The sequence below is a fragment of the Sebastes fasciatus genome, chromosome 13, assembly GCF_043250625.1.
Source record: "Sebastes fasciatus isolate fSebFas1 chromosome 13, fSebFas1.pri, whole genome shotgun sequence".
Taxonomy (NCBI): Eukaryota; Metazoa; Chordata; class Actinopteri; order Perciformes; family Sebastidae; genus Sebastes; species Sebastes fasciatus.
In genome coordinates this window covers 10,267,858-10,294,160 of record NC_133807.1, presented here as the reverse complement: position 1 = coordinate 10,294,160, position 26,303 = coordinate 10,267,858, and the positions used below count along the sequence as shown (strand labels likewise).

At 41.0% G+C, this 26,303-nt stretch overlaps 2 protein-coding genes across 2 annotated transcripts in view; both read left to right on the top strand.

The window, feature by feature from the left end:
• card11 (caspase recruitment domain family, member 11) overlaps positions 1-14,395 on the top strand; it is a 29,938-nt gene extending 15,543 nt beyond the window's left edge. The window contains exons 8-25 of the mRNA XM_074655372.1: positions 980-1,105; positions 1,194-1,385; positions 1,513-1,656; positions 2,279-2,336; positions 2,425-2,627; positions 2,787-2,884; positions 3,042-3,082; positions 4,718-4,835; positions 4,928-5,129; positions 5,419-5,545; positions 5,636-5,879; positions 7,107-7,188; positions 7,467-7,562; positions 8,013-8,133; positions 9,474-9,656; positions 11,319-11,440; positions 13,322-13,437; positions 13,968-14,395. Of these exons, the coding sequence (XP_074511473.1) occupies positions 980-1,105; positions 1,194-1,385; positions 1,513-1,656; positions 2,279-2,336; positions 2,425-2,627; positions 2,787-2,884; positions 3,042-3,082; positions 4,718-4,835; positions 4,928-5,129; positions 5,419-5,545; positions 5,636-5,879; positions 7,107-7,188; positions 7,467-7,562; positions 8,013-8,133; positions 9,474-9,656; positions 11,319-11,440; positions 13,322-13,437; positions 13,968-14,172 (2,478 nt within the window). The 3' untranslated portion in view covers positions 14,173-14,395. The remainder of the gene's footprint in view (positions 1-979; positions 1,106-1,193; positions 1,386-1,512; positions 1,657-2,278; positions 2,337-2,424; positions 2,628-2,786; positions 2,885-3,041; positions 3,083-4,717; positions 4,836-4,927; positions 5,130-5,418; positions 5,546-5,635; positions 5,880-7,106; positions 7,189-7,466; positions 7,563-8,012; positions 8,134-9,473; positions 9,657-11,318; positions 11,441-13,321; positions 13,438-13,967) is intronic.
• A 6,556-nt stretch (positions 14,396-20,951) lies between these two features.
• Positions 20,952-25,274, top strand: LOC141780239 (carbohydrate sulfotransferase 12-like). The gene is made up of 4 exons (XM_074655376.1): positions 20,952-21,460; positions 22,889-23,041; positions 24,200-24,379; positions 24,575-25,274. Exons 1-4 carry the CDS (start codon positions 21,095-21,097, stop codon positions 25,121-25,123), a joined length of 1,248 nt encoding a protein of 415 aa, XP_074511477.1. The 5' UTR covers positions 20,952-21,094; the 3' UTR covers positions 25,124-25,274.
• The last annotated feature ends 1,029 nt before the right edge of the window (positions 25,275-26,303 follow it).

The following is a 26,303-nucleotide window of genomic DNA, read 5'->3' as shown; positions in this document are numbered from 1 at the left end:
ATAACCTGTGATTGGCCAAAGTCTCCTGGCTAGATTTTTTAAAGCCTGAAAACAGAGCCATGAGGAGGTGCAGAAGTCTAGTTTTCTCTCAGAACACTTGTATTACAATATGATGAAAGGTTATTATGGAATATTTGCCCAATGATGCAAAAAATATACTGCCTACTGCCACTTTAAGAACAATTTTGAAGCACTTGTACTTTACTTGAGTATTTCCATTTGACATGATCTCTATAGTTACTTTTCAAACAAAGATTTAACCTAAAAAAAACACATGATAAACTCATAAAATATAATACATTGTCAACGGTTAAATCTTTTCAACCATTTTGACATGTGCAAATGTACATGTGTCTAGTCGGAGCCCGTTGTCACAGATGTCTCTGAGCTGTTAGCAGTTCCACCTAAGACCAACTTCCCCTCTAAACTTCTCAGGTCTTTAAATAACTGCAGCTATCCAAAATTTCTAAATCGAAGATGAGAGAAAAGTCTTTTTTTTTTCCATTTCCCCATTAATCATCTCACAACCTCTCAGATTTATCTGGTAACCCTTTGGAGAGGTTGACCCCTTTGGTAACCAGTAGACTAAACTACCTGACTATAAATAAAGTAGTTTAAACTAGCTTACAGTAAGGTATGTGGAAGTTAGATAAGTGGTATTGTTTGCTTGTTTGAATCCTTACTGTATGATTATTTTAAACTGTGTAAATGTGAAGCAGAAACAAAGGTTAGAAAAAACAGACCCTAGAAACACAAACCCATGACCAGAGAGCCTAATGCCCATGAGACCATCTGTGAAACACACCCTGTGCAAAAAACCCCATCTCAGGCCCCTCTCTCTATGTAACCTGGTCTTTCTTCTTTCTCCCTCTGTGTTTCTCTTCCCGTATCTGCCTTTGTCTAATAAACTATCATTAACTCCACTGTATGTGTGTGTGTGTGTGTGTGTGTGTGTGTGTGTGTGTGTGTGTGTGTGTAGTACCTGGAGGAGAAGGAGGATCTGGAGCTGAAGTCCTCCACACTGCAGAAGGACTGTGAGATGTACCGCAACCGCATGGACACCATCACCGTCCAGCTAGACGAGGTGGAGAAGGAGAGGGACCAGGTGAAAGCACACACACACAGTACACAGTTTTGTTGCTGTTGTTGTTGTTGTCGTTGTGTTGCTTATTTCTACTCCCCCTGTGTTGCAGGCATTTCGAGCTAGAGACGAGGCCCAGCACCAATTCTCCCAGAGCCTCATCGACAAAGACAAATATCGCAAGCAGATCAGAGAGCTGGAGGAGAGGAGCGATGAGCTCCACATCGAGATTGTACGCAAAGAAGCCAAGCTGGTCACCTTGGAGTCTCGCCTACGACGGACGAAGGAAATTGGGCTGGATCAGGTTAGACACAGCACAATAAGTATTCACATTGCATCTCTGGAACTTGCAGTATTTCCAGTGACTAATTTTGAAAATTTGCCAATATTTTAGTGCCATTTTCATAATTTATTCCTCTGTGTTTTTGCAGAGTTTGCCGAGGGACCTGCCTGCGACCATCATCTCTCTTAAATACGTCCAGGACCAAGCAGAGTGGTCCAGCGATGAGTCGCCGGGGGAGAAGTTCTCATCTGATGAGCCTCGTCTCAAACGCAGACCCAACCTCAAAGCAGGGGTCAGCCACTGTCCACTACTCACACTAACTTTATTACTTATTTACTTACTTATTGGACATTACGGCAAAGGTCAGGGCCAGTATTTATCAAACTTCTAAGAATTATTCTGAAGACCCAGCTTAGGAGAAAAAAAGTTCTTACTTACCACCAAGCCACACAATAAGCTACTTACCCTCTAATACTCTTACTCTTAAGTTTAAGAGTAACCTTTAAGAGCAACTCTTAAGTGATCATATGATTAATCACATGTATGAGAGCAGGAACAGCCAATTAAAGATTTGCCCTACATCAGCCATATTGTTACATCTTTTGTTAAATCTTTACATTTGACTCAGTGATGTTATTTTGCAAAAAAACATACCTAATTTTATTATTTTAAAAGGTTCATTTCATTTGTGTCAAATCGTTAATACTGTATCTCCAGTAGAAATGACCATGTGAAATTAACAATCTAATATTTTTTATTATATATACACATAGAGATGAAATAACAGGAAATAAAGATTAAATGGAATTAAAAAGAAAACCCAAATGGAGCAGGAACGCTGCTCTTGGTATACATATAGTAGAATGATTTAAGTATAATGTTTTTAACAGTAACTTTCATGTTTTGTAATTTAGAACAGAGTTAAGTCTCCAGTCTGTGTCCCCAAAGAAGTGAACTTAACTCAATCTGCAGGTAACACACCATCATATAGTTCATTCAGACGTTATCTTCCACCATATTAGTCACATTTAGTTTATTCACATTTGTCTCCAACTTTCAGCTCCGTCAGTCAACGGAGGAGACTTTCTGGAAATCCAGATGCGAAACTCGCACGTACACTGCACCTCCCTCCCTAACTCCCCCAGCATCATGATGTCCCCCACATATCCACCCTTCTCAGCTCACCCCCTCTCCTCCTCCCCCTCCCCGTCTCCATCCACGCTCCCCTTCACTGTGGTGGAACAGTCCAACAGGCCAAACATGGTAAGGTTTTATATATATATATGTGTCTTATCTCACAGGTTAATGCAGAGAAATGGTGCTGTACTGTGTTTGATAAGACATTGTCCACTTGACGTGACATAGATGAGTTTCCGAGTCTGTATTTAGAACTTCTGCTTTGTTCACTTGTAAAATCTCCAGCTGCGTTACCGTAACGACAGCATGCTGCCTGAGCCACCAGAGAAAGCATCGCTTTACCGCAGAGAGAGGGAGAAGGAACATGACTTCCATCCCTGCAGGTAGTCACAGCCCCATAACAGACTATACATCTATACCGTTTAATAAATGTAGATGTGCCACACTAATTTAATCCTGTTTTTGTGAATCTGGGCTGGTTTGATGTTAATTTCCTGTTATAAATGGCTTCAAAACAGTCTGATGCTTGATCTCTTTTAGCCTCTCGGACTTTGACAGTGACAACATGGAAATGGAGTTTGGTAAAGTATACATTTACACATTGCCCAAAATCGTACTAATGTATGGAGTCTTAGGAGTGCCATAATAAATAATACATCTGTTAAAGAATAAGAAAATAAATGTGGAAATATAAAGAGGAATAAATAAAAGAATATATAAGTAAATCAATAAATGTGGAAATATAAAGAGAAATAAAATAAAACAATATATAAGTAAATAATTAAATACATTTGGAAATATAATGAGGAATAAATAAGTTAAAGGGACTGTTTGTAACTTTTTAAGCGTATAAATGTACCGGATCGGGACACATGCACACTCGCAAATGTCACGCGCTCGCATATGCGCGCACTCGCGTGTGGCTGAAGTCTCTGCTCCTCTGCCTGCTTGTCTTCACTCACACCGCGCGCGTTCTCGCTCCACCATCTAGACGTGAACGAGCGCTCACTCCACACTGCAGAAGAGTTAGTTAAACTCTGAGAATACGTAGTGAATGTACAGTGGACGTTTGTGCAGAAATAACTGCTGCAGCTCCTCCAGACCAACAGAGGTTTTCCGTGTCTTGTGAAGTGACGGGGCTCCGCAGCGAGAAACGTTATCACCGGCACCCGGTCGGAGACGGTAACGTTTCTCTTCCTGCAGCGAGGCTGAAGCAAGAAGAGAAACGTTACCGTCTCCGACCGGGTGCCGGTGTCTCTCTCCGGCGATAACATTGCTCTTCCTGCTTCAGCCTCAAAGCCAACACTAGGATCAGCATTGATTCATGGAGAGACCTTCGTCTGGTCAGCTAACATTACTGCCAAGCAGGTGAAATATAGAGCGATATTGTGGTTTTAGCTGACGTGTGTCGCCTCACTGTTTCGAGTGATGCTCGTTCATGTCTATGTAGAGCGAGCAAATCGCGAGCCCGACGCTGACTTTTGTTGACTTAATGGCCACAGGTGTCGCTGTTAACAAGCATTTCTGAAAGTTACAAATAGTCCCTTTAATAGAAAATGTGGAAATTAAATTAAAAAAAAAAAGAATATACAAGTAAATAAATAAATAAATGTAGAAATATAATGAGGAATAAATAAACAAATAAATAAGTAAATAAAAAATGGGGAAATTTAAAGAAAAAAATCCAAAAGAATATATAAGTGAATAAATAAATACATGTGGAAATATAATGAGGAATAAATAAAAAATAAATAAGTAAAAAAAAATGTGGAAATATAAAAATAAAAAAAATAAAAGAATATATAAGTAAATAAATAAATGTGGAAATATAAAGAAGAATAAATAAAAAATAAATAAGTAAATATAAATGTGGAAATATAAAGAGAAAAAAATAAAGAATATATAAGTGAATAAATAAATAAGGAAATGTAATGAGGAATCAATAAAGAATAAATAAGTAAATATAAATGTGGAAATATAAAGAGAAAAAGAGAAAAGATGAAAAATGTGGAAATATAAAGAGAAATAACAAAGAATAATTAGAAGCTTTTTTATTTATTTTCACATTTATTTCTGCATATATTTATTTATGTATTTTAAAAAATATATATATATTTTTTTAATAGTTTCTGAACTGAATGACCTTATTTATCTTCTGTCTACTGTTTTTTTAAATAATCTCTCTGTCTGTTTCTGTCCGTCCCTCCCTTCCTTAGAGGACGAGCGTGGTCCATCTTCTGTCCACTCATCTTCCTCATCGCATCAGTCAGAAGGGATGGACACTTATGACCTGGAGCAGGTCAACAGTATCTTCAGGAAACTCTCTCTGGAGCGGTAAAGCACAGACACTCATGCACTCACGTACGCAGGAATCATTGAAAGTTATAAGCTTACCTATTAACACCTTCTTCTTCTTCTGTGTGCAGGCCGTTCCGTCCGTCTCTGTCCTCCTTCTCCAGGATCAGCGCTTCCCTGAAGCCGGTGCAGGAGCTGTCGTTGGTAGGCGACAACCTGCTGAAGGACATCACCCTGGTCGGTGGCAACGACAGCGGGATTTTCATCTCAGCCGTCCAGTCGGGCTCCATCGCTGAGAAGGTGGGGCTTCGAGAGGGCCACCACCTCCTACTGGTATGTAGTTTACTCGCCGGTCCAGGTTCACACGGGGCTGTAAGAGGAGTAAAAGTTCAGTGAGGTAAATCTTTGTCGAATTAAAACCACTAGCTGGTCAAACGGAAGAGAACCAGTAAGACATCTGACAAACGTACGTGGACATTTCCAGAAGAAAGTGTAACAAATCCAGAGGCTAAAACTCTCGATGGACTAATTTGTTAAAGTGTAAAAATTTGACATAAAACTCCAAAAACATGAATGCTTTAATCTGTTATTCATCTGTCCTGTGCTGTGATTGGCTGACCAGCTTGAGGGATGCATACGTGACGAGAACCAAAGCATTTCATTGGATACCAGCACTCAGGAAGAAGCCCATTGGACGCTGCAGCACTGCTCTGGACTAATCAGGCTGCACTATCGAGCCAACTTTGACTGTAAGTGTTTGTAAAGGACTTGTGCATATGTATTTATGTATTATACATATACTGTGTATGTAAATTCATACGTGTGGATGTGCGCTCTAGCCTATCGACGCCTTCAGAGGGACCTAGCGGAAGGCCCGTTGGTTTCCGGCGACTCCTTCCACATACGGGTCAACCTCAACATCTCCGGCCAATCAGACAGCTGCTCTCTGAGTGTGCACTGCGATGAGGTAGTGCACGTGCTGGACACCAGGCACCACGGCCACTGTGAGTGGCTGTGCGCTCGTGTCGACCCCTACAGCGGCTCCGACCTGCCTGACCGTGGCACCATACCCAGCAACTCACGGTATGGAGAAGATCTTTTAAAACTAAACGTAGGGCTGTCAATTCATTATAATATGTAATCGCGATTAATAATTTTTTTATCTCTTCAAAATGTACCTTAAAGGGAGATTTGTCAAGTATTTAATACTCTTATCAACATGGGAGTGGGCAAACATGCTTGATTTATGCAAATGTATGTATATATTTATTACTGGAAATCAATTAACAACACAAAACAATGACAAATATTGTCCAGAAACCCTCACAGGTACTGCATTTAGCATAAAAAATACGCTCAAATCACAACATGGCAAACTGCAGCCCAACAGGCAACAACAGCTGTCAGTGTGTCAGTGTGCTGACTTAACTACAAACTGCATGTGATTATCATAAAGTGGGCATATCTGTAAAGGGGAGACTCGTGGGTACCCATAGAACCAATTTTCATTCACATATCTTGAGGTCAGAGGTCAAAGGACCCCTTTGAAAATGGCCATGCCAGTTTTTCCTCGCCAAAATTTTGTAGAAATTTGGAGCTTTATTTAACCTTCTTGTCGACAAGCTAGTACGACATGGTTGGTACCAATGGATTCTTTCGGTTTTCTAGTTTCATATGATGCCAGTATTTTCACTCTAGCTAAAAACTGCTCTAAAACTGAGCCTGCTACAATCTAAAAATCGATTTTGAGTTAACGTGTTATTATCGCGTTAACTTTGACTACCCTAACTAAAAGCCATTCAGAGTGACAGTTGGATAAAACATTTTGTTTTAGGATATGAAGCACATGTTACAAACCAGCATGGTGTCAAAGACCATTTAAATGCTAATAGAGTAATAGAGTATCATGCATCTGTTCTGGTTTGCAGCATTCTGAGCAGGATGCAAAGGTGATGTAACAGTTGAGCAACCATGCAAAGTTTAGCAGGGGTCTTGAGGGGTCTACATCTGCTTTTAGAGTGTGAAGTTTCTCTGATCGCCCCAACGCTGTAGCAAATACCAGCTACACACACACACACACACACACACACACACACACACACACACACACACACACACACACACTCACACACTAACAGTCAAACCTCTGCACATTTTCACACTTTGAGTCCCACAACCTGTTGTTCTCACCCACCGAGAAGCACAGGATGTAGCTTGATGGAGGACACTCTTAATGATAATACGTCGTTTTTACTTTTCCAATTGTGTCAAAATCATGAATTTGATAATGTTATGTGTTTGTGACTGTAGGGCCCAGCAGCTGCTCCTGGTAAAGATTCAGAAGTTTGTGTGTCGAGGGGGGAGAGAAGAGAATGAGATGAACCGCAATAGGGTAAGAAACTTCCTGAGGTTAAAAAATCAGGTACATATATTTGAATATACGCCATTAATATGTCAACACATTCACATTTGACTAAAGCAAAAATGCTTAAGCCCTCAGCTGCATCCGGACGCACATCGTTCACAGTCACTTGCCTACTTGTCACAATCCCCTTCACTAATATCTTTTATATCCTATTTAGAAATCGTTTTACTATTTCACAAATTCTGTATTACTCTAAGTCAGAGTAAAACAAATATTTTTTTGATCGTGTGTATGTGCTTGTTTAGAACAATTTACAGCCAGAAGAAGCCAGCCCGTCTCTTGATACTAAAGCCAGCCCACGCATGTCTCGAGCCAGCATCTTCCTAACTCAGATACTGCAGGTAATCAAGTACAAACAAAAGGTCCTGTTGTAGAATAAGACTTGTGTCTTTTCAGTGCAATGGTGCACCTCTTTGAACGCACCGATCCCTCTCTGTAAGGGAATACTTCACTTTTCCCCCAAAAGATATTATTTTATAATGAACTGCTTACACCCAAAAGCCTCTAATTAAAGAGGACACATTTTGAAACCACATTCTTGTAAAGTGGTAGCCGTTACAACTGCAAAACAATATCAAAACATCCATAAAAAAACGTAATAACTCAGGTATTTTGTATGCTCAGTATACCATGCCACTCTCCAACTTAAGTGGTGTCCCGAGGATTTATTGATAACATGAAAGTAATCTCACAACCTTGTTTTCCTAAAATGACTGTGCAGCACTACTGAACAAAGAGCTAGCTCAACTCTGCCTCCATTAATACTTTTCTGTGTCTGTTTTGATTTGTAGTTTGTCAGCCGGGTGGACATCAAGTACAAGCGAATGAACAGCAACGAGCGCGTTCGGATCATCAACTCAGGCAGCCCAACAACACTACCCAGACAAGGTTTTGAGGGGCTGAGACCAGAAGGTGAGTACAAAGTGATGCAGGAGGAAAAAAAACTCCACATGAGCAACCAGAAGAAACATCTGGACAAGGCAACATTTTCTGAAAACTAAAAATATACGCTGGCATATTGCTGAAAATTCTAGTCCATTACCAAAGAAATTATTAGTCGACTAATACTCATACGATTTTGTCCACTAATCGATTAGTTGATTTAATCGACAGATCTGTCAAGTTTCTCCACAAAGAATATAGTTCAAATAGAAGTGCTGAAAGTTTCAGTTAAAGTGAGAGCACTGAATAAAGTTGAAATATAAAATCACGTTGTTGTTCAAGTTGAAGTCCAAGCACTGTAAAGAGCTGAAATGTCAGTCAAAGCATAGATGATGAATAGAGCTGGAAGTGTCAATCGAAGTGCAAGTGTGGTGTGAACCGAAAGACCATATCAGTGGAAGTTTCCGATGAAGTGTGAGCATTGAAAGCAGTTCAGTCAGGACCACTTTAGTCAAAGAACTTTATTTACATGCAGTAATATATACATTTATATTTGGCGGTATGGCTCTGCTCTGGGATCTCCCTGCCCATCCACGCGCATACGTGGATCCACGAGCCTACGTGGTAGCATGAGACAAGGAGAGCACTCCTCCTTGCCCTTCCATGTGCACACATGGAAAGCCAAAGGCAGGGAGAGCAGCAGCAAAGACCCCCCCGGGTGCAGAACAGAGCCAGCATCAATAACACAGAATGATATTGGTTTAGTCACACACATTATTAAAGGAGGTGGTGGGGTGGAGGTGGGTTGCGAGCGGCTTTGTAGAAGAAGCAGCACAGGTGGCCAGGTTGAAGGAGCTTAAATAAGGCGCCCTGTATGAAATTTGCCAATGAATGCCTAGAAGGGAATCAGCTGATCTGTCAGATGATGCGTCAGCTGATTGGCCGGCCTAAGATCGGCCGCCATCAGCCGACAGCTGTCACATGAGCAGCGCTTGACTTCATGGCCTGCCTGAACTAACGCTACGCTCGATTTGTGGAAGCTTTTTTTGTTTATTTTTGTTTTTCAAAACCTGAGAGTGTGTGAAGCGGCAGTTGAAGAATAAGCATTGATAGAAGTTGAAAGGTCATTTGAAGAGTCAGATGAAAGCAGTTAAAATGTCAGTTGATGTGTGAAAGTGGTGAAATCAGTCGAATTGTCATTGATGTCCAAGTGGTAAAAAATTTTGAAACTTCAGTTGAAGTGGAAGCGCTGAAGTGTGTGCATAGTTGAAATATATAAATATAAAATAACCTCGTGGACCTCAAGGCTACCGTGTCTTTCTGCAGATAAGTGTGTCATTATGTGTGTGTGCTGTCCTGGTTGTAAACAGATGCTGCTGACCCAGACAGTGAGCTGAGCAGGAGTTTGAGCCTGATTCCCTACAGTACTGTCACCCCCCAGCGGACCCAGAGGAGAAGACCGGTCCTATTCACCCCCACTGCTCTCGCCAAAACCATTATCCAGAAAATACTCAACATGGGGGCAGCCATGGAGTTTGACATCTGCAAACCAGGTCTGTGCATGATGGGAATAAACACACCATCTTAATGTCTTCACAAGGAGTATTTCCTTCTTGTTGGAATATTCCCAGTGTGTTCACCTATTGTGAATCAAAGATGGAGGAGATAGTGGATAACAAGTAGTTAAGGGGGAAGAAGGAAGCAACTATTGGGATTCAGGTCAGGTATTGTCCTGCACTGTGGTGTAAATGTTAAGGCGTGTAACCAGAGATACGGCGGGGGCAGGAAAGGAAGATGGCCAAGTTGATAATGGATGGTGGATGATGATGCTGATGATGACACAGAGGAGTTTAAATCTCTATAGAGTGCTGCAGGATTGAGTCTTAAAAGGGACTGTTTGTAACTTCTTACACGTATAAATTAATCCGGGTCGGTGTCCCATGCAAGCTCGCGTGTGGCTACGCTGTTCAGACTCAGACTCCAACACAAACTACACGGAAGCACCAAAACCGCAGTTATATCTAGTGAAGCCCGTCTTGCAAAACAGTGTTGGCCGCGGTCGGAGGACGCGGGGGAGGCCCTAGCTTTGGTCTCCAGGGCCGTAGTCTCTGCTCCTCTGCCTGCCTGCCTTCACTCACAGCTCGCTCCACCTCACGTGCATACGCGCACACTACACACTGCAGAAGAGTTAGTTTAGCTCTGAGAATACCTAGTGAGTGGACGTTTGTGCAGAAATAAATGCTGCAGATCCTCCAGACCAACAGAGGTTTCCCGTGTCTTGTGAAGTGACGGGGCTCCGCAACGAGTTACGTTATCATCTCCGATCGGGTGCCGGTGTCTCCCCTGTTCCCTCCGGCCGCGGTTGGGAGGCTGAAGCAGGAAAAGCCAACACTAGGATCAGCACTGATTCATGGAGAGACCTTCGTCTGGTCAGCTAACATTACTGCCAAGCAGGTGAAATACAGAGTGAGATTGGGGTATTAGCTGACGTGTGTCGCCTCACTGTTTTGACGGATGCTCGCTCACATTAAAGTAGCTCGTGCACATGGGCGAGCGCGAGCAACAGGATACTGACTTTCGTTGACTTAACGGCCACAGGTGTCGCTGTTACAACCAATTTCTGATTCTTACAAACAGTCCCTTTAAAACCCAGAAGTTAGTTAGCATTTTTGCACTTCTGGTTCCCTCGTCTCAAAGTCAATGTTTTTTTTTAATGGGTTTTTAGATAGATCAGTGAATATCCCTCTCTAAAAAAGTGGTGTTCATTTGTGACGACTATCTTATGGAACATAATGTGTAAATTTCATAAATGTTTGTTTGCCACTGAGTTTATTTTCTGCAATAATCCAGAATCCAATGGAAAAATCCCATTGGCTTTTGGTCGAGGGAACCAGGGCGATGCTGACTTCCCTGTTGACCTACAAAAATACGTCATCCCTGCAGCACTCTATTTAGGGATACAGAGAATTAACACTCCAGTCCCATGACAAACCAACTGCTCCCAGTACAGTGGGGTCAGACACAGAGTCAAACATCTGGCAGGCCAAGACACCGTGTGATATCCTGGTTACGTAGGAGACTCCCCAGGGCCAAAACCTCAAAAGTTTCTGTTCCTTCTGTTTTAATCTAAGTTTCTGAAATTTTTTTTTTCAAATGTATACATATTTTTTCTTTCTATACTATTGTATTTTACTCTATTATACTCTATTGTTTAGACACCCTGTCCAAAGATGAGTTTCATCTGAAACAGAATGTGGAGCCCTTCATTCACTACAAAGAGAAACACACCACATTTGAATGCATCACCCGAGAAAACATAGAGGCTGTCGCTTCTAAGGTAGGCTGTTATTGAATAGTGTGTGTGTGTGTGTGTGTGTGTGTGTGTGTGTGAGTGTGTGTGTACGCACCTGCATTTATGTGTCTGTTCTTTTGAAAAATTTCCCTCATTATTAGAAGCGTCTTACATCTGTATGGTAAATATGGAGCTGGAGCCAGCAGCCGGTTATCTTAGCTTAGTATAAAGACGGGAAACGGGGAAACAGCCAGCCTGGTTCTGTCGAGAGATTTTTATTTTTTTAATTTATAATTTTTAATGCAGAACCAAAGACTGGGGGGTCATTGCGACAGTTCTCCATGCTAAAAGTTTGGTTTACGTTGTTTCCAGTTCATTTAAATAATCCGCTTGGCTGCTATAAGGCCATAGCTATAGTACAGTGCACAATTCTGGTTGTTTAATGGCAGTTTTCACACCTAGTATACAAGTTACCGGACAAGGTTTGATATATACATAAAAAAAACATGACAGGTTTTCAGTAATCTCTTACCGAAACTGCTTAACAAGAGGAAAGAGTTTAATATAGGCCCTATGTATTGTCTTACCAAAGATAGGTTTTTATTAGTGAGCTTTAGAGATGCTTGTAGTAGGTGGATTTTGTTACCGCTGGACAGAGCCAGGCTAGCTTTTTCCCTCAGTTCCCTCAGTTCCCTCAGTCTTTGTGCTAAGCTAAGCCAACCGGCTGTTGGTTTTTGCTTCATATTCACTGTACAGATGTGAGAGTGGTAACAATCTACTCATATAAGTCTCCGTAAGAAAGCGGTTAGGCGTAATTTCCAAAATGTTGAAGTAATCCTTTTTTTTAATTGAATTTAGAATTTGGTGTCTAAAGGTCATTGTGACCTCAGAAAACACGTTTTTGGCCATAGCTCGAGAATTCATATGCTAATTATGATAATTTCACACACGTCTATCGGGATAAAATGATGAAGTGATGACATTTCGGACAGACATGGTTATAAACTAAAAGGAATAACATTTTAGATCTTTAAATCTTGGCAAGCTGCCTAGAGGCTCAGGTCATAATTCTCTCTCTAAAAAAATTCTCTCTCGCCAAAAACCTAATTTTACGAGGTTACATTTGAACACATCATGATAATGTTGTAATTTACCTTCGACCAATAGTAATTTTTCCTGAGCAGAGTTTGAATGCCTCATAATAATAACTCAATGGCACCTCCGTTAACGTTAGTAGCTCCATTATTTAGCCAAGCAGGACTGTGCTGCCCACCTGCAGGTAACGTTACTAACTCTCCTCCTGCTGATTTCAACACAGGTTTGTTGTTCACAGCGCTGCTTTTTTTCTCTCTGCCGTGGCTCCGGTCCCAAACAAACTGAAACATAATACAGCGTGCGTTTGCGTAACTGTAATTGTGTATGCGTAACTGTGGGAAAGCATCAATTCAGAGGAATCGAGTAGTCACAAAAGCATGAGATACCAAGGAATTGGACAAGTAAGAACCCATTCTTAACGGGAACTGGTTCTCCCATCCCCAGCGTTTTCCCTGTCTGCCAAAGTCACGGATGGCCTGAGGATTTTATCCGCAACTGCCAACAATTGCTAATTTCAATTGGTGCTAATTTCAGACCCTGCATACATCCATGAAGCGGTAATTCTAGTTCTAGTTTCTAGTTTGTTGTTGTTGAATTCATAAATTCATGCATGATTTCAATTATTTTCCGTCTTTGGCCATCAGAGGCCAAATACCACAATGTCCTTTTAAATCTGATCAATCAGGCAAAATGCCTTCTGAAGAAGTTTTTCATGGTTATGTGAGGTGTTGTGTGCTTATCTGTGCGTTCAATCATGTACGCAAGTGTCATTACTACACAATATAGATGTGCGTTTATTTGTAAAATCCGATTGTTTCAACCCCTCACCAGGGCAAACACTGCCTGCTGGAGGCCGAGCTGAGCTGCGTCAAAGACCTTCTGCGGAGAGAAATCTACCCCATCATCATCTACGTCAAGATCTGTGAGAAGAATGTCAAGAAGTTACGGTAGGCCCGTCAAACCTCCCTCATTTTCACACTTTTACCCACAGCTGCGAACCACAACCTCTTTTTCCAAATGCCAATACGTCAATCCTTGCATGACATTTTGATTCCAAGCGGGAGGTGAGATTGAACCCGCTAAAGGACAAGTCCGCTGTTTGACTCTCTTAAACTGAGCATGTAATGTATGTGAGGTTCACTGCAGCCTGTAGACAATAGTTGTGAACTTGTAACGGCTGAACAAGAGCTTTTTCCTATCCGCAAAGGTGAGAATTGGGCATCTTACTCAAAATACAATATGTCCTGTGGCGTTTCAGTCAGGTGTGTTGATGATAATGTCATATAAATGTGGACTGTGCCTTTAAATAGACAAACAGTCTATGAACCCATTATTGTCAGCCTCTGTGAGGATTACAACAAAGTACACAAACCACTGTTGCAAAGTGTCTACAGGATTTCATCAGAGATAATGGGCTCCGAACATTACCACACTCACCGCCGCAGCGCTGCTTCCTTCCTGTTTCCTGTCCACACAGGAAGTTGCCTATGCGCGTGGAGTCGGAGGAGGAGTTCGTGAAGTCGTGTCGGGCGAAATTGAAGGAGCTGGAGGGCATTCCCTGCCTCTACGCCAGCGTGGAGCCCGAGGCCTGGGCGGGAACGGACGACCTCATAAGGGTCGTCAAAGATCGGATCCTGGAGGAGCAGAAGAAGACGATCTGGGTGGAGCAGGACCTCCTGTAGACACACGCACAGATACACACAACGGTCTGTACAGGGAAATAGTGTATTGTAGCTGAGCACCGTAAAACACCCTTGTACATTCTGCTTTTATGCATATTTATGCCAAGACTCAAAAATGCACATGTGGACATTCGCACTGCTATAACATAAATGCATTATATATTTTGTAAATGTTTGCCTTTACTTTGATTTAGAGAAATAAACAAATGGAAAACTTTAAAAAGGGCCTTTTTTTTTTTTTTTACTTTAAACTTCAGCCTTTAAAGGGTCTTCTGTGAGGGGCACTTTCAATTTCAGTCTGATCCGATTTAACTTTGATTATACCGCCCTCTGGTGGTGAATGTCAGCCTTTCACACTATAGAGATCAAGTCAAATCAAATTAAATCACATTAACCTTTTATTTATTTATATAGGACGTTTTTGGAGCAAATTTGTTATGCAGTGCTTCTCCTAAAGATGTTGCAGAAATAGAAATGTTACATAAACCGATAAATCATTGCTGTTTGAAGAGAATAAAGTAGACTAGAACTGAACGCTTGATGTTTTAGAGAACACATTACAAGTGTGCAACACATCAGGCAACAAGAAACCGTGACTGTCAGCTTTACACGATCACAAGGGTTTTAAAGGTTCATAAAAGCAAATGCATTAGTGATGTAAGCCAGTGGTTCTGAACCTTTTTTTCATTAGTGACCTCTTAATATGAAGCAATATCTCCTTGTGACCCCTCAGCACCAGTTGAATTTCTGTAAGTTGTAAGCAGTTCGGTCAAAAAGTGGTTTTCTCTTCTCAGATTTCATTTTTAGAGGTCTTAAAGAGGAAAAACTATGCAGCATTTTACAAGAAAGAGTAAAAGATTGGAAAAAAAGTCTGATTAACAAACATCGTTTTGTGCATCAGAAATCATGTTCTTTATAACTTAACATAAACTTAGTTTTCAGCTTTTGGGTTGTGTTAGTGTGTGTTTTAAGAGGCCTGGTATTCAGTTTTGGAAGTGGTAGCTGGTTGCAATTACGTGATTTGAGTTTTTATATCATGAATTGTGTATTGAAGCCCTTGTCTATTCTTTTCTCTTTGCACTGTTGCCGTTCATTGCCAACAATGTATTTCATACAAATATGCACTATTTAAAGTTTTAAAGGTGCAGTGTGTTGGATCTGGTGGCATCTAGTGGTGAGGTTCCAGATTGCAACCATCTGAAACTTCTCACAAGTGCCAAGAGTGAAGGAGAACTACTTTATCTGACGCAAAAAACGTGAAAACGTGAATGACCCTCTCTAGAGTCAGTGTTTGGTTTGTCCGTTCTGGGCTAATGTAGAAACATGGCGGCCAGCTCCATGAAGAGGACCCGCTCTGCTCCGTATATAGATATAAACGTCATTCTAAGCTAACGAAAACACAACATTTCTTATTTTCAGGTGATTATACACTAAAGAAAACATACTTAATATTATATTCCATTTCTCCCCTAACTGTTACACTATTCCTTTAAAGTACCCAACAACAGTATATGAAAAGTTAAAATTAGCTACACCTCGACCAACTGTAAATTGCTACTTACACATTAATGCGTTAATGATAATAACCCATTAATATAATAATATCATAATGTAGCCAAATAGAATATAATAACACTAGGGTTGTGTTTCTGCAGTGAGCATGTTTACTTAAGATAGACTAATTTGCTAGGCCTAATTATATTTACTAATTATACTTTCTATATAAAGGGCTCATTCTAAGGCAACAAAAACACAATTATTCTTAGTTTCAGGTGATTATACACAAAAAAAATATTATACTCCATTTCTGCCAGTAATGTTACACACTGTTCCTTTAAATAAGTTAACCGTCAACAAAATATCATCCCAACTCACCACTTTTAAAACTAAACTGAACTAGCTGAATAACTCTGCTGAGTAAAACCTTGAAACTCCTTCAAATCTGAAACACGGACTCATGAAAAAGATGATTTCTGGGTATATTCAGTCATATTATCCATAACTCACTAAACCTCACTTTGTTGATTTCTACAGCAGACGGTCCAAATTTGGCAAAAAATGGGCAGGCCAGAGGGGGATTTAGAGTAACCCGTTTCATAAGGCTGCTAGATAATCTCCTCATCTGCGAGGAAAGACATGCATACAGCAATATTCCCAAAAATGCTCAAATCATCCACAAACCCAAAACACTCTATCATCCTCACTTTAGCGAATACCACTGCATTTTTGCTCCATGAGTGAAATATAAAAACTAATATTTATACTTCTTCCACTATACTTTCACTGTTTTATGGTGAAATGTAATAAAATATATGTAATGATAATGTAATATGATGCATGATATATCTTTCAGTGCTTAGAAATGATGCTTTATAGAAATAGTCTGGATTTCACCTTCTTCTTTTCCTTCTCTTGAGATTTTCTTGCGTGTGTGTGTGTGTGTGTGTGTGTGTGTTTAAAGTAGAATGACTGCCAGGGTACAAAGTTATATTAAGCAAATTCATGAGAACACAGCGCTGCGAGTGAAATCAGTAGAGAGTGGGGGTGAAATGTGTGACGCTGATTGAAAGCAGATGATAGTGTGTGTGCGTGTGTGTGTGTGTGTGTGTGTGTTGCACTGTGAGTGAATCAGCTGCTCTGTAGGGGCTCCTTGCTATGTTTGATGTCACAGGATGAAAAGAGTTCACAAATAACAGGATTTTAACCGCATCAGCCCTGAGGCAACAGAAATAGACACAGTTATCCCCCTCAGCCACATTTCCCTTATTATCATCCCTTTGCTCTAATGTTTTTTGAGTGAAGATGACATTTTGCTTTTTGCAGGTACAACAGGTTATTTTCAGCTCCAGCAGTGGGAGGAGGAGGAGGAGGGGGGTGACTGTCTACATAAATCATCCCTGTGTGGAGAGAGAGAGACATGTTGTGCTGGAACTGGAGCTGACCCAGAAAAGTGAATTTTCCCCCTCATGAGCTCACTCTGCTCTGCTGAAAAAAAAAAAAAAACTCCCAACTACACAAACTCTCGCGATACTTGGTGTCCTACTCTCGCTCCATCTTTTCCTCCAGGACTCGCATCATCACAGGCTCAGCTGACGCGGCGCTGGGAGCTGGCGGGCACAGAAAAGAGGTGAGAAAAGGTGTTTTTTTTATACTTCCTCTTATTATTATAAACAAAAAATCTTCAAAAGTTCACATTTCAACCTCTCAGTAGCAACGACGTGTTTTCTGCATGCACCTTTGCTCCAGAGCTGTGCACTACTTTGACACCCAGACACACCGCTATTACAGAGGCACGCTGACAGGAGAAAACCGACCACAGGCTGGACGGAAGCTCGGTGTTTTCTTTTCGCTGCTCTGCATTATCTCCACGTAATAACCCGCTCCACGGTGAACCGGGAACACATGTACCGGAGAAGGCTCCCGGTGTGAGGAACAGCCCGTTCCCGCTGCTCTGCCACCCCGTCAAAGGGCTACATTGTGTCCGCTCTCTGCTCTCTGCTCTCTGCTCTCTGGCATCCGCTGCTGGCTGCTGCAGACAGGACGGTGTGTGATTTACAGGCTGCTTTGTAGGGCTTTATCTGTCCGTTTCAGTTATTACGAGTCAACTAACCACTAATAAATGATCATTAACAGCCTGATGAGGGACTTTACATCACATTGAGACTTGTTGATGTTAGTGTACAATCTAACAAATATTAATGTCAACACAAAAAAGATGTATCTCATTTATATAATCCAAAATATTGATTAAATACTTAACCCTATTTTGTCCATGGCTACAGTAGACAGTAGGCATTGGCAAGAATCTGGCGATACCATACGTATCATGATACAGGGGAAACGATTCAATATATTGTGCTATTGTAAGCAAGGCAATATATTGCGATATTTTAAATTTAATTTTTGGGAAAATTGTGATATTATAAAGAACAGAAATAAAAAAATTGAATAGAACAAATTTTATACTGTAGAAAAACTGCATGGTTTTTGCCCCAAACTGCATGTGATTATCATAAAGTGTGCATGTCTGTAAAGGGGAGACTCGTGGGTACCCATAGAACCCATTTTCATTCACATATCTGGAGGTCAGAGGTCAAGGGACCCCCTTGAAAAACGCCGGGCCAGTTTTTCCTCGCTAAAAAAATGTAGCGTCATTTTGAAGCGTTATTTAGCCTCCTTCACGACAAGCTAGTATGACATAGTTGGTATGTTGGTATGATGCCAGTAACTTCACTCTGCCTTTAAAACTGAACCCACTACAACCTCAGAAAGATCAAATAGTGGCCGGGCGTGTGTGGCCAGTGTCTGATTTTTAAGAGGTTAATTCCAAATCTATAGTGTTTTGGAGAATCGATACAGTATCGAGCATCATAATATTGCGATACTCATGTGTATCGATATTTTCTTACACCCCTAGCAGACAGTAGTGATGAAGTATTCAGCTACATTACTTTAGTAACAATTACCACACTGTAAAAAAAACTCCGCTACCGCAAGTTCAGATATTGGAATCGGTATCGGGAAGGAAAAAATGGTATCGGAACATCTCTATTTCTGTTGATCGTTAATCGATTAGTCAACTAATCGATGCAGCTCTGATTATGATACATTATTAGGTTATTTATCAATAATGCATTAATGTGTAAGTAGCATTTTACTACTATAGTTGGTTGAGGTGTAGCTAATTTTCATATACTGTTGTTGGTTAATTTCAATTATAACAATGCATCGCAGTTTTTAAAATCATCATGTGTCTTGTACATATAATCAAAATTTGTAAGTGTTAATTGTAACGGAGTTCAAGTATAAACTGAAGTAGGGCTGGGTGATAATTAAATATGATAATATATAATCTTTCAATGGAATAGTATCGTGATGAAATCATAAATCATGATACACATTTCCGTCGTGTAAATTGATGACAGGCAGATACTACCTCAAATTTCTCAGAAAACCAGATCAAACTGATCAAATCTGATTACTCTGTATTCGTGTGCATGTATGTAAACACAATGTATATCTTGGAAATATTTATTTTTTCTCCATAATTTCACTTGAAACTGTTATGTTACATTTTGCACTAAAGTTTTAATTAAATAAGAAAATACTCAGTACTTTCTCATGAGTATACAAAATTAGGCTTTATGTGGTTATTTCATCATACGGACTCTTTATTTATTGATTTACCAGAAAACATGTTATATCATGATATATATCTTTAGATATGAAATGACCTACAGTATATCGTGATAGAAGATTTTGGCCATATCGCCAGAGCCCTAAACTGAAGTAGAAATACTCTAAATTGTATGCTGCTATTACATAGCACTTTCTGCTTTTCTTACTCTTATTTGGGTAAATTCACTTTTCACGCTCCACCGCTGACAGAACATTTTTAATATGTTCTGCCCCTGATATGCCTGACTTGATGTAGATTATGGGACAGCAGTTAATTCGTTGGTGTGCAGAGAGGAAGAGGAGGAGTATAGTCGGCAGCCTCTGGAGAGGGGAATGATGATTTTCCATGTCAATGGTCTCCTCTCAGCTTCAGGAAAGAGGAAATAATATGAGGACTGTTGCACCAGAGCTCCGAATTTAGAAGAGAGAAAAAGCGACGATCTGTGACTTTTAAGCTGCACAGGAAAGATAGACTGGAGATAAAGTGGAATTAAGAAACATGAGTTGTGATTGAGATAAGCCACAGGTAGAGCAGACACAGACCATCTGTCTGCAGCTCTCCGTAAAGTAATACGGGCTATTTTGTGCATTTCATGAGCACAGTGAGCTTCAGTGTGTTTTCCAACATGCACAAAGTATCTTCATGGTTAGGTGTGTGTAAAATATTTGCTACTGGCCCTCTTTCAAAAGGTTGCTAACATAGAGGCTTTTATTACTTCAGGGGGTGCTCAGTATTAAAGTGTGCTGATGCTGTACCATAATCCATAGGACGCCTGCTATGGGTACAGCGGGATGCTTGTGCAATGCAAAAGTTATTACTTTATGGTATGCAGAGAGCCCGCTGGCACGCACTCATTTGACAACCACTCGTGATTTTACTGCTGGGAGTGGGAGTAGAGTCAACTCAGAGAGGTGAAGGAGAGGTTCAGTTCAAAAAAGTTGAAGCCAATAAACTGTCAGACGTGCTCAAGCTCTTATTAGAAGAACTGGATTTTTATATTTGCCCCGATAATCTGCGTGCTTTTGTAAGTGTAACTCTACCTCAGATGCTTGATGAGGAATTTAAAAACATAAGGAATTCAGCAACACTTGTGAACACTTAAATGATCTCAAAAGGTCGACAGCCTTAGTCTATTATTATACTTTACATGTAACTTGGTTTGTCATTAAAGTGTCTTTGTTCTCTCTCGCTGCGTTTCTCTGTGGCAGTGATTCGTCTCGTTCAAACGTGCTTACAAAATTACAAAAAACAAATCCAATTTAGATGAAATAACGTCTGTTTTTGGCGTCGATATGCTGGCCAGTGATGTGACAAGCACATAATCTGATTTTAGAAACTGAGTTGGTTATTTAACTCTAAGAAAGATGGAATATATAACAGTGTTTTCTCTCTCTCTGTGTGCAGGGTGCTGCAGGCATGGAGCAGAGGTGAGAGTTTATCCATGGATGGTCAGCTAGTTACACTCCTGCAGTGCAGCAGCAGCATGATAAGCCCACCACAGACTCTGCCATAGCTGCCATCTATCTATCTATCGCCATGGTGAGAGAGAGCTCCTGGACCTTGACTCTGTTGCCATGGTGACCCTGTAGCAAGAACCTTATGACTCCAATCTGTTGCCCCGGTGATCACATAAAAAGACCCAGGTAACTATTTCAATCTGCTGCCATGGTGACGGTGTAGAGACACCCTGTAAAGTCATAGTCAGTTGCTATGGTGATCCTGTAGCAAGCAGCGACACTCACTATGGGAACGTCCAGGATGTTCCGCATCTTCGTCGTCCTAGGCTCGGCCTTCATGATCCTCCTGATCATCATTTACTGGGACGACGTCGGAGCCTCACATCTGTATCTGCACACGCCCGTCTCCCCGGGACCCAAGATCCCACATCCCCCACCTCATCAGCGAGCTCAGACCTCCCGGACGCCGTCCTTCCTGTCCGACATCGATGCCTTCGTCAACCAATTCTTAGAGCCGGGAACCGGCGAGCCCACAGACCCCGTCCCCGCTGACACAAGTAACCAATCAGAGAAAGCAGAGGAACGGTATATACCGCGGCGGGAGTGGAAGATTCACCTGACTCCAGTGGCGGCCGAGCTCCGCGAGAGACAGGTTAATATCTGAAATTATTATTATCAATGCCTTTTATAATACTAGTAGTATTGAATTTAATTGTTATAGTGGGCGGGGCTTATTGAATGCATACTCCTTTTTTCACATAGCAGGAAAAGCACAGTTATGAATAATAAAATTCATAAATCATATTTGAGTGTGCAAGTGAGCGAGCTGCACGCCGACTCACTAGAGTACTTAAATAGAACAGAGCCGTCGTTAATTTCTCTTTTGTTTTTCCTGCTACAGAAGTCAAAACGTCGGCTATGAAAAAAGATCCGTGGGAGGACGTAGTGCTCATATTCAGAGCAATCTGATTGAATTGTGATTTGTTAATTGGAGCAAGTTTAGAAATGAAGCTATGTAATATTGATGGATTTATGACAAAACTAATTTGAAACTAAACTAACTATAATTGGATTTCAACATTCTTATATTGTTGTATGTACAGGGCTGGGTATCTTTCTTTGCATGTTATATATATATATATATATATATATATATATATATATATATATACACACCGTATGTCCCAAATACCATTTTTTGGGCATCGAAGCTTCGGTGAGAAATATTCAAAGGTATTCAAAGCTTCGCGACGCACTACCGCACACACGCTCCTCATCACACAACAAACAGCATTATCTGTCTGAGAATAACTAATAATAATTAGTGTTAAATATGAATAATGTTGTGGGATTATTCCATATTTCATGGGCTATTTTGGGATTTATACCTACATACTTTTATATAGAAAAAACACCAATAAAACAAGCATTCAAATACTGATTTGGAGGTCGATTACCATGGCAATGGTCGAAGCTTCGAAGCATTTGGGTCGGCTCACTTGTGTTTCACTACAAATATCAAAATCCCCTTTCTTTACTTTGACAAATATAATCATGTTTTGATGACATAAGCTTGCTAAGAGTTGTCTTAACACAAGCAGACTTGACACGAACTTGCTTAAATAAAACAAATCTTTTAAAGACCCACGGCCCACCCACACACGTGTTTTCACAGATTTTGCCTAATTAGACTCATTCTCAGGACTGCATGGGCACATTTTGTTGCACCTGTCTGGATGGGAGACTTTACAGCTTTATCGTTGTTACTGGCTCGTGTAGGTTCGTCATGTATTGTAATTCCAGCAGAGCTCCACTCAAATTCAACCTGAGCAGATGTCTAATCAGCTAGAATACTTTGAAACACCTGTGTGGGTGTACAGGACCTTAAAGTCAGGATCTATTGATTCAAGTATAAGTAAACAAGATGATGAATCTGACCCGACAGTACCGATCCATTCATATTCACATAAAAGAGTCAAGCTTTTTGAATGTCTCCTTTATGTGTGCATGATGAACATTTTATCATTTTAATTACTAATAATAAATGTGTCGTCTGTGCTTCACCGAATGGTACAACCAGGAGCAGCGACGGAGGTTACTCCAGGAGATGTGCGCCAATGACAGCGTGGTGTTTCCTGGCAAGAACCGTTCGTTTGACGACATTCCCAACAGGGAGCTGGATCACCTTATCGTGGACGACAGGCATGGCATCATCTACTGCTATGTTCCCAAGGTACGCAAACGCTTTGTTAACATTACGTTTGGGGGTTGGAATCACCAGAGGCCCCATGATACCATATTATCATTTAAGTCACGATATGATCTTATTGCGATTTTAAACATTTTGCGATATGCTGAGTATGGCGATAAGATATATTGGGATTTATTAAGTTTTTTCAACTGCAAATTATGCAGTTTGTCAACATCTGTTTTATCTAATAAGATACAGTTTTCCCTCGGTTCATCTCAGAGTTTCCATTCACATATCTTGAGGTCAGAGGTCAAGGGATCCCTTTGGAAATGGCAATGCCAGTTTTTTCCTCGGCAAAATATTGCGTAACTTTGGAGTGTTATTCTAACATGACATGGTTGGTACCAATCAATCATTTAGGTTTTTTGTAATTTCATACGATACCAGTATCTTCACTCTAGCTTTAAGACTGAGCCCGCTACAACTTTTATATAATAAAAGATCAATACTTGATGTGCGTTTATCCATACAATATTACCACTCAAAATATCGCGATACTGTGCTGTATTGATTTTTTCCCCCATCCAAGTTTAGTTTACTTAGGATGCAAGTCTGGAAGAACTTAAACATGTTTTTTTCTTTCTAAATGATCAAATACTTTAAATTACATTCACGGTGAGATTTGTGCTGTTTTCAATAAATGGTAATGTCACGGTGTCAGGAAAGCAGGTTTGGATCCAAATGCATCGGCAGTAGGGAGAGTATCAATGATGGAAAAATGACTTACAGCTTGAGTCCAAAAACAGGCAGGTAACCGAAGTAAATCCAACACAAATTAGGAACTGAAAAAAGCGAAACATGAGTAGAAACGCTGGAACGTAGAAACAAGGAATGACGACAAACTGATACAAGGGACTAATCAACAGATGAAACACAAACAGGTGGGAAAACACACAAAGACAGGAAGTAAAACCAAACACATGACAGACGGGGAGAGTAACTTTCAAAATAAAACAGGAAACATAAACAAAAACTCAAGACCATGACAAGAGCTGGAACACTTGGCTGTAGTTTTTTCATTAGACAAAAGAAGAAACAGATCAGTATGTCTCTGTCCAAAGGTTATTAAGGTATAGTTTTTATTTCTTTCAGTTTGCATCCATTTCATTGTAATAACTGAGCATTGACCCCCCCTCTCAGGTAGCGTGCAGTAACTGGAAGCGCATCATGATAGTTCTCAGTGAAAGCCTGCTGCGGGACGGCGTTCCCCAGAGAGACCCGCTGGCCATCCCCAGGGACCTGGTCCACAACAGCAGCATGCACTTTACCTTCAACAAGTTCTGGAAACGTTACGGCAAGTTTGCAAAGCACCTCATGAAGGTCTGTACAAATACTATACCATAATACCATATCATATTAGTACATCTGCTAGCTTTAATTCACTCTTGGTGATTCTGTACCTCCGATACCCAGCCCTAGCCTCCATCATCTCAGTTAACTGTCCATTATACTTTATATATATATGTGTGATGATAATATGTTATGTGTTAATACAATTTAAATCCACTTTTGAAGGTGAAGCTGAAGAAGTACACCAAGTTCATTTTTGTGCGGGACCCCTTCGTGCGCCTCATCTCCGCCTACCGGAACAAATTTGAGCTGCGCAACGAGGACTTCTATCGGCGCTTTGCACAGGTCATGCTGCGCCGCTACGGCAACCAGCCGACACCTCCCGCCTCTGTGGACGAGGCGTTCGGCGTGGGCATCCACCCCTCCTTCTCCAACTTCATCCAGTACCTCCTGGACCCTCAGACGGAGAAGGAGATGCCCTTCAACGAGCACTGGCGGCAGGTGTATCGGCTTTGCCACCCTTGCCAGATTCAGTACGACTTTGTGGGCCACCTGGAGACCGCGGAGGAGGACGCAGAGCACCTGCTGCGCCAGCTGCGAGTGGACAACGTGGTGGAGTTCCCCAGCTCCCACAGGAACCTCACAGCCAGCAGCTGGGAGTCCGATTGGTTCAGCACGGTGCCCGTCGAGGCTCGGAGAGAACTCTACAAGCTGTATGAACCTGACTTCAGGCTCTTTGGCTACGACAGACCGGACTCCATCTTCAATGAGTGACTTTCTACATAACTGACCCAGACACACACAGACAACATGTCCTTTAATACTACACTCCAATAACAGTGACACCTCCCTTTGTTCTGGGCTTTGCAGACGTGTCCTCCGGTCTTGTGTGTCCTACACTGAATGTGCACGTTATTAAGGACACTCACTGCTCCAAGGAAGCACACTAATGAGGTGAAGCCAGGTTAATAGCCATTATTAAATCACAACGATAACAAGAAGCACACAAGTAAGAGTGCAAACAGCATGTGTCCCTAACATGTTGTACATTCAGTGTAGTCCTTAACTCAAAACTCCACGCCGAGTGTCAAGCACTCCCAACGTTGATGTCACGCCACGCCTGGCATTTGTGATGTCACAGTTGTGTTGTGACAATCCTGTCTCCCACAAAATTATGTTCTCATATAAACTAAACCGCATTCTCAGTTACTTTCTAGGGAAACGGTCGCACTTTTAAACAGTTTTAAGCGTTAACTTTTTAAATTGAAACAAAACAAAACAAAAAAAACGCTACAACACTGTTTTGATAGGTATATTAAAAAAAACATTGTTTAGCTTAAAGGTGCTATTGATCACATTGATAACATTCAGCCACTACATGTCACTATCTCCCCGGTGCCATTGCTTTTACTTCACAACAAGTCGTTGCCAGACACTTACCGTCAATCACAGCCACTTATCATTTTTTTCCACACTAACTGACGACCCAGAGACACCACGTGATGCCAACGTTGTTTTACTATTGGCTCACAAGCCTTGTTAGAAGTGGGAACCAAACGTCAGATATCTTCCACAGATATAAACAAAACATACATTTTGGACCCGCCAACATTTTTAAAGTGATTCATTCACAATCATGATATTTTTTTCAGGAAAAGCCATTATTTTATTCGGTACCTTTCAACAAGCTCTGTGGATGTATTATTTTATAAAAAATATTCGTCTACATAAAAACGTTATCAATAAGACCTTTAAAATTACTACGTAAGTGAACGTTGACTTTCACACGGGACATGAACAGCGGTCTCTTGGTGGAAAGTCCTGTTTGTTTGACCCTCCTGCCCACCCGTAGTGGATTTTCTCGTAGTCCCGTAGTCTTATTATTCCACGTAACGTAATATACAACATCACCTGCTCTGCGCGCCACTCGTTGTAAAGCGTCACTTGCTGCGGC

Coding starts and splice junctions, on each gene's coding strand:
- LOC141780239 (XM_074655376.1), top strand. CDS start 21,095: ATGGGAACGTCCAGGATGTTCCGCATCTTCGTCGTCCTAGGCTCGGCC. Junction 21,461..22,888: donor CCGAGCTCCGCGAGAGACAG/GTTAATATCTGA, acceptor TGGTACAACCAG/GAGCAGCGACGGAGGTTACT. Junction 24,380..24,574: donor TTGCAAAGCACCTCATGAAG/GTCTGTACAAAT, acceptor CCACTTTTGAAG/GTGAAGCTGAAGAAGTACAC.